This window comes from Ylistrum balloti, unplaced genomic scaffold (assembly GCF_031769215.1).
Source record: "Ylistrum balloti isolate Yb309-2 unplaced genomic scaffold, AGI_CSIRO_Ybal_v1 Utg369558, whole genome shotgun sequence".
Taxonomy (NCBI): Eukaryota; Metazoa; Mollusca; class Bivalvia; order Pectinida; family Pectinidae; genus Ylistrum; species Ylistrum balloti.
Genome location: NW_026781860.1, coordinates 93,527 through 111,684, shown reverse-complemented (window position 1 = coordinate 111,684; position 18,158 = coordinate 93,527). Strand labels below are relative to the sequence as shown.

General features: G+C 35.9%; 2 protein-coding genes across 2 annotated transcripts in view; one reads left to right on the top strand and one right to left on the bottom strand.

The window, feature by feature from the left end:
- Positions 1-18,158, top strand: part of LOC132556026 (RUN and FYVE domain-containing protein 2-like) — a 55,421-nt gene that overhangs the window by 12,364 nt on the left and 24,899 nt on the right. Inside the window, exons 6-10 of the mRNA XM_060220757.1 lie at positions 2,888-2,958; positions 3,427-3,501; positions 4,669-4,840; positions 7,467-7,583; positions 7,704-7,871. Coding sequence (XP_060076740.1) covers positions 2,888-2,958; positions 3,427-3,501; positions 4,669-4,840; positions 7,467-7,583; positions 7,704-7,871 — 603 coding nt within the window. The remainder of the gene's footprint in view (positions 1-2,887; positions 2,959-3,426; positions 3,502-4,668; positions 4,841-7,466; positions 7,584-7,703; positions 7,872-18,158) is intronic.
- LOC132557015 (prepro-gonadotropin-releasing hormone-like protein) lies at positions 16,540-17,255 on the bottom strand. The gene is made up of 3 exons (XM_060221837.1): positions 17,064-17,255; positions 16,793-16,858; positions 16,540-16,584 (listed from the first exon to the last, which is right to left on the bottom strand). The coding sequence occupies exons 1-3, from the start codon at positions 17,253-17,255 to the stop codon at positions 16,540-16,542; spliced, it is 303 nt and encodes a 100-aa protein (XP_060077820.1).

Below are 18,158 nucleotides of genomic sequence, written 5' to 3'. Positions count from 1 at the left end.
TTATTTTTCATGGATGAAATTTTGATTTGATAATTTTTTGAAATTGGGTTTTGACTCTTTGGGTCAAAAGACCAATTGTTATCTTGTATTGTCCATCATCCATTGTCCATTGTCTAGTGTCGTCTGCTGTGTGCTGTCCATAAACTTTTCCTTTAAAACACTACTCCTGCATAGCACGTCAGTGGATTTCAACCAGATTTAGTCTGAAACATCATAAGGGGTGGAGGGGATCATATTTCATATTCAGAAATTTGATTCAACCCTTAGGGACATGGGGATAGGGCCCCAAAAAGGTAGTTAGACAATACTTTGAATCAAGCACTACTCTCCCTTAATGCTAGGATAGATTTCATTCAAATTTTGTATGTAACAAGAGTAAGGGTTGGCAAATAATTCTTAAAATACAGAAATGTGATTCGACCCCCAAGGACTTGGGGGCAGGGCTCCAAGATGGGAAATTAGCTTCAAAACATTACTCTTCCTGAAGGCTTTAATGGATTTCAACCAAATTTGGTCTGAAATATGATTGAGCGGGTGGAACCATTTCTTAAATTCAGAAAGTTGATATGACCCCTAGGGACTTAGGGGCGAGGCTCCAAATATTTTGCTTCAAAATGCTACCCTTCCTGAAGGCTTTTATGGGTTTAAACCAAATGTGGTACAAAACAGCATTGTTTGTGGAGAATTATTTTTTTCAATTTAGAAAGTTGGACGATGCTCCAAAAGGGGAAGTTAGACACTATTTTAGTTCAAAACACTACTCTATCTTAATGATCTAGTTTATTTCAACCAAATTTGGCCTGAAACATTATCAGGGAGTGGCAATGATATCAAACATGCATGAAGTGATCCTGAAATTGTCCTGACCAAATCTCATTTTTACGCTTTGATCCTAAAATGCAAAATTACTCATCTAGAACAAATAGTCTGGACTTTTGTTCATGTTTCATTCACGACAAAGAGAAAAGCATTTGGAGTTTGATATTCTTTAAAGAAAAGAAAGAGATTATTTGTTGTTACTTTCAGTCTGATCAAAACTTCAACGTGTTAACCACAGTACAAAGTTATTTTGTAACATGATGGTGCAAATGTTTTTCATGCACAAAACCTACCATTTACGAGTTTCTGATAATTTCAAGGAATGTTGAGAATTTTAATTCATCAGGTTTTTGTTGATTGATCGTTAAGGATCATGGCCCTCTCAGTTGATTTTTCCAATGGTACATTGATCTTGCCATTTTGTTACATTTCAGTATTTATAGCTCACCATCATCAGACGGTGGGATATTAAAATCACTGTGTCCATTGTCCGTCCATCTGATAGGTCTTAAACAATTTTTAGCTCTTTGTCTGTCAACTACTCATGAAGAACTGCGCAGATTTTAATCAAATTTGGTCACCAGCATTCTTGGGGGAAGGGAAACAAATTTTCTTTCAAATCTATCTTGTTCTTCATGAACTGCATGATATTTATCCAGATTAGGTCTGAAGCATGCATGGGGGAAGGGAAATTAGTTTTATATAAATTGTGGATCTTGGCCCCCTTGGGTCAGCGGGGCGTGACCCAATATCGACAATCTATCAATATCTTTAAAAGCCTAAGTCTTCTGTAGGAATACCTGGATGTTGTCCTAATTTGGCCTAATACATGCTTTGGTCAAAAAGTATCAATTTTGTATCCCTGTATAGCAGAAGTGATGGGGCCCAATAGGGGTAGTAGTCAAATTCTTCGAGATCATTCTTTTTTTGTAGGAATGCCTTGATTCTATCCCTATTTGGTGTGAGACATGCTTGGGGAAAGGGGATCAATTTTGTATGAACAGCAGTTTCTGGTCAGAGGAATTGGGCCAAATAGTAGGCATAGAGAAAGTTCTTTAAAATCTTTATTATGCTGAGAACTTTTTTATTATCAGACAACTGCATCTAACCCACTTTTGAAGTAGGGCCGCACCTGTTATAGGAAATAGATACAAGTGTTTCAAATACTTTTCCTTTAGCTAAAATAAATCAATTTCAGCAAAGTAAACCAGGTGAGTGATACAGGCTCTATGGGCCTCTTGTTATATTACATTTTCTTGAGACATGCTCGATTGATCTTTTTCAAATTTCATCTATAGAGTTCTCTTAGTCTTTGGTTGTGTATTATCAACATCGCAAACAGGTGGCCATCTTGAATTTTGATTGTAATAATTAGTTATCGCGATTCTCAAATATAATATATAGGGACCCCTTGATGTACCCTTTCAGTTTTGCAGACTGCTTGGAAAAACAAAATGGCCGATAGATTGCCATCTTCGATTTTGACAATGAAAATTTGTTATTGCTATTTCTTGGGAAATACTGGATGAATCTGTGACAAATTTCATGTATAGGTTTGTCTCTGTCCTTAGTTGTGTCTGTTGTATTTCAGTTCTGATCATAGAAATCATGTGTCAAAAATAGGCCCTTTTTTGCTTTTTATTTTATTGAAAGTTTGTCATCACTTTTTCGTGAAAAGTACTGGATAGATCTTTTTCAAATTTTATGTAGTTTTCCCTTGGTCTCTTGTTGTGCCCTTTTGATTTTTTTGAACTGAAAAAAAAACTAAATATTGTCAGGTGAACATTTTATCATTTGATATTTGAAGATTATTTTTGCTCTTGAGAGAAATTTCAAAATTTTGTTTAATTAAGAGGAAATAAGTGGAATGGAAAAAAAAGAAGGGAAAAGATTAAACTTTTAGAGAAGAAATGAAGATGAATCAATAATGGGTGTTGATACTTCTCTGGGATCTCGAGTTAAGCATATTGTTATGTACAACAATATGTGTCACTTTAGATTCGGCGTTGTTCTAGTTATTACCACACTTACACATAATGAGCAGATTTTATTGTTTCTCTGTTTACAGATGGGTGTGATAGACTTTAGTTTGTATCTTAAAGACTCACGATTACACGACCAGTCACCTGATGAAGACAGGTATAGTATAATGGAGCCTGTTTCCTCAAAATTACATTTGTTTTCTAAAACAAAACTTCAGAATTTTAATCAGTGAAATAACTTGATGGTTAAAATTTATTCAAAAATGATATAATGATTCATATATCTATGATTCTTCTTGTTTCACAAAATCTTCAGATATGATTTTTTTTTTTTTTTATTAAAAAAATGGATGACTTTGAGTGATTTTTTTTTATATGATACTAATCATCCTATTGCAGATACCATTGGAGTACTCAATAAAAATTCCTTAATCTGTTAATGTTAGAAAAAGGATAATGGCAAAATTTAATTAAGGAAACTTTGCAAGAAATGAAAGATCTACAAGTAACAATCTGCCTGTACTTGGTGGAGTTATAGAAGTTGATTAAAGATGTAACCAGTTCAGTTGATTGTCAGCCTGTTAAAAACTTAATTTCAAGTCATTGAATTATTCTTTCTTTTCAGTGCGGAGGGAAAATCCAAAATGGCAACAATTTTAGATCAGAAAAATTACCTTGAAGAATTAAACAGACATCTGAAGTAAGATAGAGTATAATTTTTAGGTCACCTGACCTGAAGGGCCATGTGAGCTTTAGAAATACCATGGTGTCCGTCGTTCGTTGTCCGTCGTCTATCAATTTTTCCTATTATTGCAACTAGTTGTGAACTGCTGAGCAGATTTAAATCAAATTTGGTCAGAAGCATCAGAATCAGGCTTGGGTGAAGGGAAGTCAGTTTTGTATAAATGATGTGTCTTGGCCCCCTTTGGCCAGAGGGGCATGGCCCAATAGGGAAATTTATCAATATCATTAAAATCTATCTTGTTCTTTAAGAATTGCAGGATATTGTACAAAACTGGTCTGAAGCATGCTTGGGTGAAACATAATCATTCTTGTATAAACCATGAGTCATGGCCCCAAGAGGGAAAATATAGTAACTTCTTTAAAATCCTTCTTCTGTAGGAATACCTGGATGTTGTCCCAATTTGGCCTAATGCATGCTTGAGTGAAAAGGTACCAATTTGTAGTAAAAATGAATCTCTGCCCGGTATAATGGGAGTGATAGGGCACAACAGGGCAAGTAGGCAAATTCTCTGAGATCATTCTTACGTAGGAATGCCTTGATTCTGTCCCAGTTTGGTGTGAGACATGCCTGGGGAAAGGGGATTTTGTATGAAGAAAGGATTCTGGCACATTGGGATTAGAGGGATGGGGTCATCTTTTGAAGGAGGGTCAAGTCTGTTACGGGGAAATAGATACAAGTGTCTTAAATTCTTTTCCCTTATCTAATATAAATCAATTTCATCAAAGTAAACCAGGTGAGAGATACAGGCCATATGGGCATCTTGTTTAGGATTAGAGTTGATTATAGAACTGGTCTGATGTGTAGGTTTGCAATGATTTAGTAGTAACTGGGAACCTAGTTGAGAAAAGTGAAAATTATAATGTTACCCATGAGTAAAATGTGGTGAAGAATACTTGCAAACAATGTTTCTAACTGATTATATCGGGGTAGAAACTGCCAGAATAATGTAGCAGTATTTTTTTTTTAATTTGGAGGATGGAATCAAACCACCAAAAAAAGATACCATAATAAAGGATTAAAGAAAACTGTAATATATTTCAAGACAATTTTTTGGCAAAACCTCTGAAATTTAATTGATAAAAAAACCCCAATGCTTAGAGAACCTCTTTATACTTTACACAGCGCTACTGTAACAAACCTACAACAGAAAATGGAGACAGCACAGACAACTAATGCCTTGATGAAAGAAGACTTGGCAATTTCTAAAAACACCATTCTAACTCTGCAGGAGGAAAACGCTGCTCTTCAGGCACAGAAGAGCTCTCTCCTCCAAGACGCACAGAAACAGATGGAGGTATATCCTGATGTATATGAAATACTCTGCCTTTATCACATACTCTGATAAACTTCACTCTGTAGTTTTCTGTAGATTTTTAACAACATCACTATTCAGTCAGAATATATATATGGTGTTATTTTAATAATTTGATCAAATAACACAAAAGAATATCTATTTTTTTTTATTTATTCTCAGCTGTTTGAATATATACCAGTCCTTATAGAAATTGAAATTTTGATAATTTATTTTAGTATTGGAAAAAAAAGAAGTGAATACCAAGATGAAAAAACTATGTGTTAAGATGCAGGATGATATAAATGTACATAATTGTACGATATCACAGGTATATATCGATCTTACAATCTTAAAAAAAAACATGATTACAATGAAAGTTTACCATGATATGAAGTAAAGTTGATAAAATCAGGTAGAAAAAGGATTAGTTTGTAGGATAAACAAGGAAACAATTGATTCAATCTGTTTTTAAAAGAACATTTTAAAAATGACTTTATATATTTGAACAACTTTATTTTGAAATTGAAATTAAAACAGATTAAAATAATAATAATAAAAAGATTTAATCATTTAGAGATCTTTGAAATGCTGGTTGTAAATGTAACTATACATGGAAACTATTTCTATTGTGATTTTAATAATTAAGAAATTAAATATATTGTTTCTGAAAAGAAACATGTTCTTTGAGAAACTTTTGAACGATGAAACAAATCTACAAACATTGGCATAAAAATCTGATGGCTTGATTGTGATTCAAACTCAGGACCTTTTTGTTGTCAACCCACTGGACATTTGTAGTTACCTGACCTTTTGCTGTGTTAAGTTTAAAAAAATATTGAAGGGGAGATAAGTCATGTCTGAGAACATTTTAATGGGATTTGCAAGCATTTTGCTTGTAGTTGGACAATTTCATCAAAATATTATTTTTTCTGTTTATTTGGCATTATTATTACTATGCTAAGATCATTCCACATTTATAAATAAAGAACGCTCTTAATTTTTTTTACTGATGTATGGTAGATAGGGACTGGACTCCCACAAACACACAAAACAAAAGCATGAGTTTGGTACAGTAAGGATAATAAAATTACATATTAGTTGAACACTTTCCATTGGTGTTACAGTCAGAAAAGACACTGGTAAGTCACATCTATTGTCACCAGTCAGTTGGCCCTTCATCCTTAAACTGTATTTTTGTAATCTGCTTCACGTCTTATGATTTGCACAAGATTTTTCAAACAGTACACAAAAGTTTGGTTTTGCAGAGTAGAAATGTATTACTTTATTGCCAAAGTGAAATGATATCACTTGAGCTCGTTTAAGAAACCAAAAAGATATTTTTGTCTGCTTTCACATTTGTCGTTTGCAAGTTACCATTAAATGTAAGATACCACATTTAATGCCTTTGACATTAAGTAATGTATAAATGTACCTGTGAGAGCTGTATTCTTTTTTGTTTCATAGATTTGATAGTATCTAATTTGTCAGTGAAGTATATGTATCCAATTCTTCAATGAAATATTTCTTTTCTAAAAAAGATATCATGAATCATAATGATAATTCAAATCCATGGTTGAGAGACAATTTACATACTAGCTATGGTTGAGCGACTTTTGTTTCGTCAGTTTAAATAGTGTGCACAGTATACCAAGCACTTGCTGTAGACATATAAATGTACACACATATATCTATATTCTTAGATGAATATTGTTTCAAGATTTCAGTATGATTTCCTTTTAAGATCAATAAATACATCATTCCTGTCTGTTGTTTTTATATTATTAGGTCTATAGTTTATACAGTTTTTTAGCTATTGGTGGGAAACTAAAGGCCACTGTATCCATGAAGGGACGGAAAATATAGTGATATAATTAAAGTAATCAAAATAAAAAAATTGCAATATGCAACTAAACCTGTCAATACAGAGCACTCAAGGGAGGTGGCAAAAAATGGACTTTGAATGATTAAAAAATTATTGATATAAAATTATTAATATATATTGCTTAGTTACCAAGAATTGTTTACATGTATATTGCACGAAATCATTTGTAAGGGAGATGACTCCGACAACCTTGTCTTTTCTAAAACTGTTTTACAGTTGATTTTATAGGAAACTCTTAAAATCATGTTAATGCTAATTATAGAATATAAATGATCATACAAATGTGCATTGAATAGTAATAATTACATGTACAAAGTTAAATTTTGAACAAGGTCACCTGTAATATTTTATTTGCTGAATCTGTCTCCATGCCAAAATAAGTTTTATATATATATATATTTATCATTTGTTCAGCTGATGCAGGTTTTATAGTATAAAGACACTATTTCAGTTCACATCGAAAAATGATAGATGTATTTTAGTGTAGGCTACAAGAAGATAGGAGCAGCAGGGAAATCAATGACACATCATATCAGAATTCTTAGTTTATTTCAAAATGTTATCTGTTTTATATAACAAAGGATCACATACTCTGTGGCCTCTCAGTATAAAATTTCCTAAACAAAGAGAGCCGAGAACGTGTATCCTATAATTAACAGTTGGATCTAGGCATAGTTTAGACTTTATCATACATGGTTCTTTATCATAGATATGCTGACATACAGTATTGATATGACTTTTCAGGCTAATAAACAAGACATAGAGACAGAGAGAGAAACATATCAAACGTCTCGGGCAGGACTTGATGAAATGTATGGTGACATGAAGAAAAGGTTGGATGAAGAAACACAGACCAGGCTTGTAAGTAACTATACACAGTTGTATTTTGTCATGTTTATTCATCTGTCACAAACATATTTACCTGATCTTGATGTTAAGCTGGTGATTATATGTTAGCAAACATGCATTATTATTCTTTAGGATGTGGAAAAAGAACTGGAACTCCAGATCGGTATGAAACAGGAAATGGAGATGGCTTTAAGGATTTTAGAAAAAGATATCCATGAAAAACAAGACACTATGATTTCTTTACGAAAACAGCTTGAAGAGATCAAAACAATTAACTTAGAACTCTACCAGAAATTGCAGGTAAGTCTCGGCTTTCAATGTTGTGTTCATGACAAAGATTTTTCAAGTTCTGAACTCAAAAAATTGTACTTCCTTGTGAAAAAATCTTAATCCTTACTTGCCTGAAACAAAATTAAGAAAATAAGTTATCAAATTGAAGGTAATCTGGAAAAAAAATCACTGGACAAGCAGTTTGGATATAACTGTACTCGATCAATTAGATCAAACTGTAATCAAATGGTGTTATGGCTGGCATAACTCTCTATCACTGGACAAGGTTGTGTTTGACAACCTGTTGCATCAAATATTTGGTTCAATTATAAGATTCAGCCTTCAATTACATCATTTGTTTACTGTTTTATATATTGTATTGAACTTCTCTTTAACTCCATCAATTGAGTGTCAGACTAGTAAGCCCGGGATCCCGGGTTGGATTCCTTGCAGAGGCATTGAAATTAATAATGACCTTTGTTACATGTACTTAAATTTCATTTATATTAAGTGAAGTTAAAGGGACAATTTAGATTAGAAATAACACAACTAATAGACGATATTACCCTATATGATAGTTTCTATGGTTGATAATACAATAACTTACAGCTATTGTTCACTGCCATCATTCTGAATTAGATAGATTAGTTTCATCTATATGGTAACACTATAGCCCAAGGTCAAGAAGAAACAGCTATTGTTTTAAAAAATAAATATCACAGGTCAGAAATATTTGTAATATGATTTGGGTTGCGTTAGTGAAACTGGTTTAATTATTATAAAATCTGAGAATGAACAAGGTTTAACATGTAAAAGATAGAGCTTCATGTTACAGAGACAGATTAACGATCTCTTAGTGATAACTGGGTCTCCCAGTACACCCAGACTATAGGGAAATGAATGTAATCTTGTGATGACTGGGCAGTCCGATTTGTTCAGGAAACAGGGACAAGTTTATAATCTCATGGTGATGACTGGGTGACCCAGTTTGCCCAGACTAGAGGGACATGTTTATAACCTCATGGTGATGACTGGGTGACCCAGTTTGCCCAGACTAGATGGACATGTTTATAACCTCATGATGATGACTGGGTGACCCAGTATGCCAGGCTCCAGGGACATGTTTATAACCTCATGGTAATGACTGGTTGACCCAGTAAGCTGGGTTCCAGGGACATGTTTATAACCTCATGGTGATGACTGGGTGACCCAGTATGCCAGACTACAGGAACATGTTTATAACCTCTTGGTGATGACTGGGTGACCCAGTTTGCCCAGACTACATGTTTATAACTCATGGTGATGACTGGGTGACCCAGTTTGCCAGGCCCCAGAGACATGTTTATAATCTCTTGGTGATGACTGAGTGACCCAGTTTGCCCAGACTAGAGGGACATGTTTATAATCTCTTGGTGATGACTGGGTGACCCAGTTTGCCCAGACTAGAGGGACATGTTTATAACCTCATGGTGATGACTGGGTGACCCAGTATGCCACGCTCCAGGGACATGTTTAACACGTCATGGTGATGATTGGGTGACCCAGTTTGCCCAGACTAGAGGGACATGTTTATAACCTCATGGTGATGACTGGGTGACCCAGTATGCCAGGCTCCAGGGACATGTTTATAACCTCATGGTAATGACTGGTTGACCCAGTAAGCTGGGTTCCAGGGACATGTTTATAACCTCATGATGATGACTGGGTGACCCAGTATGCCACGCTCCAGGGACAACTTTATAATCTCATGGTGATGACTGGGTAACCCAGTTTGCCAGTCTGCAAGGACATGTTTATAATCTCATGGTGATGACTGGGTGACCCAGTTTGCCAGACTCCAGGGATATGTTTATAATCTCTTGGTGATGACTGGGTGACCCAGTTTGCCCAGATTAGAGGGACATGTTTATAATCTCATGGTAATGACTGGGTGACCCAGTTTGCCCAGACTAGAGGACATGTTTATAACCTCATGGTGATGACTGGGTGACCCAGTATGCCACGCTCCAGGGACATGTTTAACACGTCATGGTGATGATTGGGTGACCCAGTTTGCCAGGCTCAAGAGACATGTTTATAAGCTCGTGGTGATGACTGGGTGACCCAGTTTGCCCAGACTAGAGGGACTTGTTAATAACCTCGTGGTGATGACTTGGTGACCCAGTTTGCCTAGACTAGAGGGACATGTTTATAACCTCATGGTGATGACTGGGTGACCCAGTTTGCCCAGATTAGAGGGACATGTTTATAATCTCATGGTAATGACTGGGTGAGCCAGTTTGCCCAGACTAGAGGACATGTTTATAACCTCATGATGATGACTGGGTGACCCAGTATGCCAGTCTGCAAGGACATGTTTATAATCTCATGGTGATGACTGGGTGACCCAGTTTGCCCAAACTAGAGGGACATGTTTATAACCTCGTGGTGATGACTGGGTGACCGAGCTTCCCCAGACTAGAGGGACATGGTTATAACCTCATGGTGATGACTGGGTGACCCAGTTTCCCCAGACTAGAGAGACATGTTTATAATCTCATGGTGATGACTGGGTGACCCAGTTTGCCCAGAGTAGAGGGACATGTTTATAACCTCATGGTGATGACTGGGTGACCCAGTTTCCCCAGACTAGAAAGACATTTTTATAACCTTATGGTGATGACTGGGTGACCCAGTATGCCAGGCTCCAGGGACATGTTTATAACCTCATGGTGATGACTGGGTGACCCAGTTTGCCCAAACTAGAGGTACATGTTTATAATCTCATGATGATGACTGGGTGATCAAGTTTGCCCAAACTAGAGGTACATGTTTATAATCTCATGATGATGACTGGGTGACCCAGTTTGCCCAAACTACAGGGACATGTTTATAATCTCTTGGTGATGACTGGGTGACCCAGTTTGCCAGGCTCCAGGGACATGTTTATAATCTCATGGTGATGACTGGGTGACCCAGTATGCCAGGCTACAGGGACATGTTTATAATCTCATGGTGATGACTGGGTGACCCAGTTTCCCCAGACTAGAAAGACATGTTTATAACCTCTTGGTGATGACTGGGTGACCCAGTTTCCCCAGACTAGAAAGACATGTTTATAACCTCATGATGATGACTGGGGGACCCAGTTTGCCCAAACTAGAGGTACATGTTTATAACCTCATGGTGATGAATGGATGACCCAGTTTGCCCAAACTAGAGGGACATGTTTATAATCTCATGGTGATGACTGGGTGACCCAGTTTGCCCAGACTACAGGGACATGTTTATAACCTCATGGTGATGACTGGGTGACCCAGTATGCCAGGCTCCAGGGACATGTTTATAATCTCATGGTGATGACTGGGTGACCCAGTTTGCCAGGCTCCAGGGACATGTTTATAATCTCTTGGTGATGACTGGGTGACCCAGTTTGCCCAGATTAGAGGGACATGTTTATAATCTCATGGTAATGACTGGGTGACCCAGTTTCCCCAGACTAGAGAGACATGTTTATAATCTCATGATGATGACTGGGGTACCCAGTATGCCAGGCTCCAGGGACATGTTTATAACCTCATGATGATGACTGGGTGACCCAGTTTCCCCAGACTAGAAAAACATGTTTATAACCTCATGATGATGACTGGGGGACCCAGTATGCCAGGCTCCAGGGACATGTTTATAACCTCATGATGATGACTGGGTGACCCAGTTTGCCCAAACTAGAGGTACATGTTTATAACCTCATGGTGATGACTGGATGACCCAGTTTGCCCAGACTACAGGGACATGTTTATAACCTCATGGTGATGACTGGACGACCCAGTTTGCCAAGCTCCAGGGACATGTTTATAATCTCGTGGGGATGACTGGGTGAGCCAGTTTGCCCAGACTACAGGGACATGTTTATGATCTCGTGACGCAAATTTGACTCATCTATTAACCCAGGCTACAGTAGTATGCTAATTATTTCCCAATGAAAATTCTGTAAAGGAAATTAGCCTTGGTTACACAGCATGTTTATAATCTTTTAATAAATGATAATTTTGCTCACTCATTAAGCCAAGACTGCAGGATGAACTCAATGCCAACTTAGCTGATTCAATAAATATAGGCTACAAAATCATGCTTATAATCTCTGTTACAACTAAGATCACCCAGTATGCCAAGACACAGGCTGCAGGAACATGTTTATAAATCCCTAAATGATATGGTCACCCAGAATGCCCAGGCTCCAGAGACATAATAAAATAAAAATGACAACTGGGTCTACTATTTACCTCAGGTTATATGGACATGTTCTTAATCTCTCAATGGAAAGCTTGGTCATCCAGTTTGCCCAGAGTAAAGGGGCATGCTGATAAAGCTCTGAATGATGACATTATCACCTAGTAAGTGTAGGCTACAGGGACTTGTCTATTGGGAGATTTACAGTCTTCTAAAAGATCTCATTTAACATTGTTCTATTTCTTTGTGTAATATGAAGCCGGTTGTGTTTGATGCTTTTCAGTTTGCTCGTTGGTACAGTTGTTGTATACCTTGTTCACATTTGGGAACGTAACATTACTTACTTGGATTGACCATGATTTACATGGTGAGTGTCGTCGATGAAAGCAGAAGGCAAACAATCTTCTGGAACACCTGGTCTTATTCTCCTTGTGCCGATTTCAGTAGTCTTTTTGTAAATCTTTCTTTTGTTCATATTTTCCTGAGCTTTATCGAATTTGAGATTATTGTTTTGTTTACATGTTTGTATTTTGTTATTGTTATTATAATCGCTTAATTACAAACAGGATAACCCAGAATGCCTCATCACAGGGACATAACTATAATCGCTTAATTACAAACAGGATTACCCAGAATGCCTCATCACAGGGACATGACTATAATCGCTTAATTACAAACAGGATTACCCAGAATGCCTCATCACAGGGACATGACTATAATCGCTTAATTACAAACAGGATTACCCAGAATGACTCATCACAGGGACATAACTATAATCGCTTAATTACAAACAGGATTACCCAGAATGCCTCATCACAGGGACATGACTATAATCGCTTAATTACAAACAGGATTACCCAGAATACCTTATTATAGGGATATGTCTATCATCTCTGAATTACAGCTTGGTTACACAAAATACCTTATTATAGCGACATGACTTTCATCTCTGAATTATAACTGGGCCACCCAGAATGCCTTATTATAGGGACATGTCTATCATCTCTTAATTACAACTGGGTTACCCAGAATGCCATATTATAGGGACCTGACTATCATTCTTGGCAGAGTCATGCTAAATTTAGCATTATTTTGTATTCATTTGATAATACAATAATTTGTAAAATTTGGTTACAAAGTAAACAGCTGTTCTTGATATATTCCAAAAGTTGTCAATGGTACGTTATTTTCACAAAATGGAATTGTGATTCATATGTTGTGTTATCAATATATATCAAAAAGAATCGACCCGAACAGGCTAGAGGCAGGTTCTCCATGATTTTATTAGGTAGTCTGTCTGCCGGTTTTACCTTTTCTGTCAGGCAAAATTGGTAGACCGACTTCCTAATAAAATCTTGCAGAACCCGCCTCTAGCTTGTTGAAATTGATTCTACTTGATTTAAGCTCACACTTACCAATCAATCTCCTGCATACCCTCTGGTATCCAGGTAAGAGGCACAGGAAATTTTAATCCACCACTTATAGTAACAGCAGTGTTGGCTCGTATTCTAGATATAGCATATATCATGACAAATCTCAAAAGTAAAAAAAATTAATGTCAGAGTGTGTTTTAGAATAGTAGGTGGTCTATGACAGATCGTTTAATCAGTATTGTAGGTGTATGTTTATTTCCCCTTTATTTTTTCAAATTAGCCATATGGAAATATATTTTGCATTTTAAATACTACTGTGAAAATTACAACTTTGACAGTAATATTTAAAAAAAAAAAAAAAGCCAACAGTTTAAGCTAGATTTATCCATTTTTGGCCGGGTTGCACATAGTTCAAATCTGGGTTATAGTGTGATGAATGTTGGGCGGGCAAGCGGGCAGGAAATAAGGGTACCAGTTTTGTAGATGTGGAAGCTTGAAATTTTGTAGGATGTTTATAGATATATGTTGAAGATGTGTACCTCCTATCATGGATTCATTCCGGTCATTTTTCTGGATTTTCTAGGCTTTGGAACTTAGTTATTTTCCGCAGTTTGAAGGGGAAAAGGGGTACCAGTTTTGTAGAATCAAATCCTCCTAGAGTTTTTGATGTAGAAGCTTGAAACTTTGTAGGATGTTTATATATATAGTTCCATGGTACTCAAATCCAACATCAAGTTATGACGTCAAAATACTGTGAAGTGATTTAATTTTGCTGTGTCAAAATTTTGCACTTTTCTTTCTGGGACTTATTCGCGGGATCTAAAGTTTGCATTACACAGTTTATTTCATTGTAATAATAGCAAATACAACTGACCTATTATCACAATTTTCACGGAAGTATTAAATTCACACTTTGAAAGCAAATTGCAAATATGGCAAACTATAAGCCCCCGCCAAATAGAAACACTTTACAGTGCTAAGATAAAGAAATGAAGCTGTTAAGTTCTTAGCCCACCATCCATAGTGGGCTGATCTAATCACCATTCATCCGTGGTCCATAATCTGTTGTCCATTTCTGAAACTTTCCTTGTTATCACAGTTTTTCAGAAGCTACTACAAGAATCTTTCCGAAATTTCACATATAAATCACCTTGGGGCCCTAGATGTCCATCATCAATTTTTTGAACATCTCCGAACCCAAAATGGCTGCAACTTCTTTCTTCAAATGCCCTTCTTCTGCACCAATTCATAAAATACAACCAAACTTTCTCTCTTATAACAAATATTCTATATACTCAACAAATATAACACCCTTAACTGTCTTGTAAATACCATATAACATTGCACTCAACCGTAACCAGGCCAATTGTGGCTTTGCCCCATTTTTACATATATGTCACTTACAGTTGAACCATCCATTTATCAGTGCCCGAGTTTGAGAACTGATATGCTTATTACCATCCTACGACCTGTGTCACAACTAGTCACATATTTGAAATTGACTTAAGTAAACAATGTGATCACCATAGGAATCTGGAATTGGCCAGGTACTGAAACATACCTTTTCTTACAAGTTAACATAACAGATGACAAGAAAGTGTGAAGTCAAAGTCTTTTATTGTTGGTAGATTTAACCTTGGTAAGGGGGTAATAAATCCAACCTTTACCCAAAATAGCAACATATGTTGGCCCGGATGCATGACGGCACAGCGTTTGTGATACCAATTTGAACTTTAAATGTCTAAAGTTAGACATAACTTATTTAAGGACCTATTCCCAGTGTCATGATTTTACTGCAAATGTCAACTTTCAAACTCATAACACAGAGTTTCAAGAGATGCAAGTTGATGAAAGTTATGGAGAAGTTTTACAGTTGTCACAGAGATCTCATCGAGACAAACTCTATTTCTTTTGTGTGAAATAAAGCTGAATGTGTTTGATGCTGGTTATTTTGTATGTTAGTCCCCTTACTGTACACCTTGTTCTCATTTGAGAATATGACATTACTCACTTGGGTTATTCAAAGTTAACATGGTCGATATCGTCGATGAACCAGAAGATGCTTACACTTTCGGAACGCATGGTCTTATACACTTGTACTTTTACAGGCATCTCTGTATAATTGTTTTGGGTCGTATTTTGCCCTATGTTTATTGAATTGGAGTTTGGATTCTGTTCACATGTTGGTATTTTCTTGTTGCTGTGTATCTGAATTGTCCCCGGTTATCGTGTTTACATTCACGAAAAAGGCACATGCTATAAGCTGTAACTATATGACATCAAGAGACTTTGTTGACATGATCCTTGTTTTTGTTTTATGGTTAAGCTCGTCTCGAAAAATTCAGACTTTGACGTCCATTCGTTTGATCATTTGCAGTAAGGATCAAGTATAACACACACAGCTACAAAATGAAAAGTTACTGTATTAGGTTCTATTTCATAGTCATGTGTTCCATGGCAGCATGAAAACTGTTTGAACGGTTGTATAATCTATAATTAGGTAAAATGGATTTGAGTCTTCAAAGATAGAAAAATATCAATGTTGTCTTAAAAAATAAAAAAAAATAAAATTAAAAAATAAAAGGGTTTTGTATTTCAAGAACACACAAAAATCGTCCGTGAAATACGAAAATACGAAATACCGTGAATACAACAAACAGAATGTGCTCCATAGACATTTATCTGATCTCCTTGTTGAAAACGTTAAACTGATGGCATCCACGATTCAGCTGTATAGACGGTGTTGTTTTGAAAAAGAAACCACAAGAGTACCTGGTAAGACCCAATTTTTTTATTAATCATGTTTAGTACCAAGTGCATATAAATCATAAGGATTCTGGTTTTCTGTACAACAAATTTATTTGTTTTCAAGGTTTTGAGGTAATATATTTCAGTTTTACAGATAGGTCTTGCGTTCTTCGTTTGTGCGTATATTTTCTACAGATAGTGATATGGTGCCTGGTGATTATGCTTGTCCATACCTGGGATCTCGTGTTTTCTCCATATTTGGCCAATTTTGAAGAATAACCTTAAATGTTGTCTTAATTCAAAATATTTCGGTATTTCAATTGGGCGTGCTTTAATTTGTTTCTTTATTCAGGTCAACCATCTGTAGTTTACTGTGAGTCACTGGGCATAACAGGAAGTTCGTTCTGCTTTGTCTGAAAATGACAAAATAACGAAATAAATCACACAAAATGTTATTTCTTTCAAAAATTTCCCTAAAGAGTAAAATAACTACATTTGATGGAGGTATCCTATGTCAATGTGAAACAGATTGGCCGGCCAGACATTACTAATGACTTTGTCAAATGTAAATCAAATATTTACACATTGTTAAGATTAACATTATTAACATCAGTTACTTACTTGTAAGAGGTTGATGATATCATCGTATCCAGAGCTACCACAAGATTTAATTCGTTTTACTTCGTCCTGAATAATAATGAGAAACACAAGAATGCTAGTTTTCATTCACAAAACAATTCTGTTAAAATGATGTTCATGATAGATCTTAATTCATTAACTTGTTTTTTAATTGTTCAGATATTTCACTCGTGAGAGTTTTCCAATTTGTGAAGTTGATATTGAAGACGCATATATTTTTTAAAGATGTTGTCATCTGTTGCACAAGACTTACTTCAATTATCCAAAGAAGTAAGGCTTTTATATGAGGCCTGAAGCTGCACACTTGTGTACCAGATGATGCTATAGATGCTCTTTTGCCTGGTTGCCACCCATTACTGTAATGGAAATTTTGTCCGGTCACCACGGCCACTAGTAAACCTGCCAGCAACAATTGTGCCACTAGGATCTTTGTGTAGGACGACATTTTCTGGAAAAAAAAAAAATTGAAATGCAACACTTACTGATTAAACACAAACAGTTATTAAGGAATCATAGTGAATGAATTTATGTTGGGATTTCAAGTTTTTTGTACATGAATGAATGGAAGTACTCAATGGTTTAAAAGTATGTTCTTCAATTCTTTTTGTTACTAAAGTATAATCAGCAGGTTTCATTTACAGTTGGAAATCATTGTTGAAATTCCCCGAAATTTAAATATACATATATGGTGTCCATAAGAGAAGTTACTGTACAAGAAAAATGAGTGAACAAGTTTGTTACATTTTAATAGTGTTTTACAGGGTTTACTTGAAGAATGACAGGTCCTTGTTCATCCACTTGAAAATATTCTGATAAATTTACAAACGCCGTCTAGAATGTATGCTTATTATGAAGAATTCTAAAGTGTGTAGCTGTATAAGACTGCTGACCCTTATCGTTAGATTGTTATTGTATTCTGATAATTGCAGACACGTTTGATGACATTATAGTAATTTCTGTCCCACTCCAAGTTATTTGTTATTAGATAACATTGAACTTGATTATTACATTAGGGCTAATCAGTCTGTTATATCGTTATGGTGACTGTGAGACACTGGACAAACCTAATTGCCCGCATCATCTGCCTAGCTTACACCTGGTGCGGCATTCAGTTTTGGAGGTCAATACTCTTTGGTAAACTGTAACTAACCGATCTTATGTGTTTCTAAATATTTATTCATTTGGTTGTTTTTCTGTTTTCTTCTGTTTTGAAAAAAAAAATGCGGCCTTTGATATGTTCAGTAGCGCTGATGATTATGTTGTTATTATGAAAATCTATTTAGATTTCTAGAAGACGTTAAGGGCAACCTTTATTGAATACATGTCAGTTTTATGTATAAACTACACA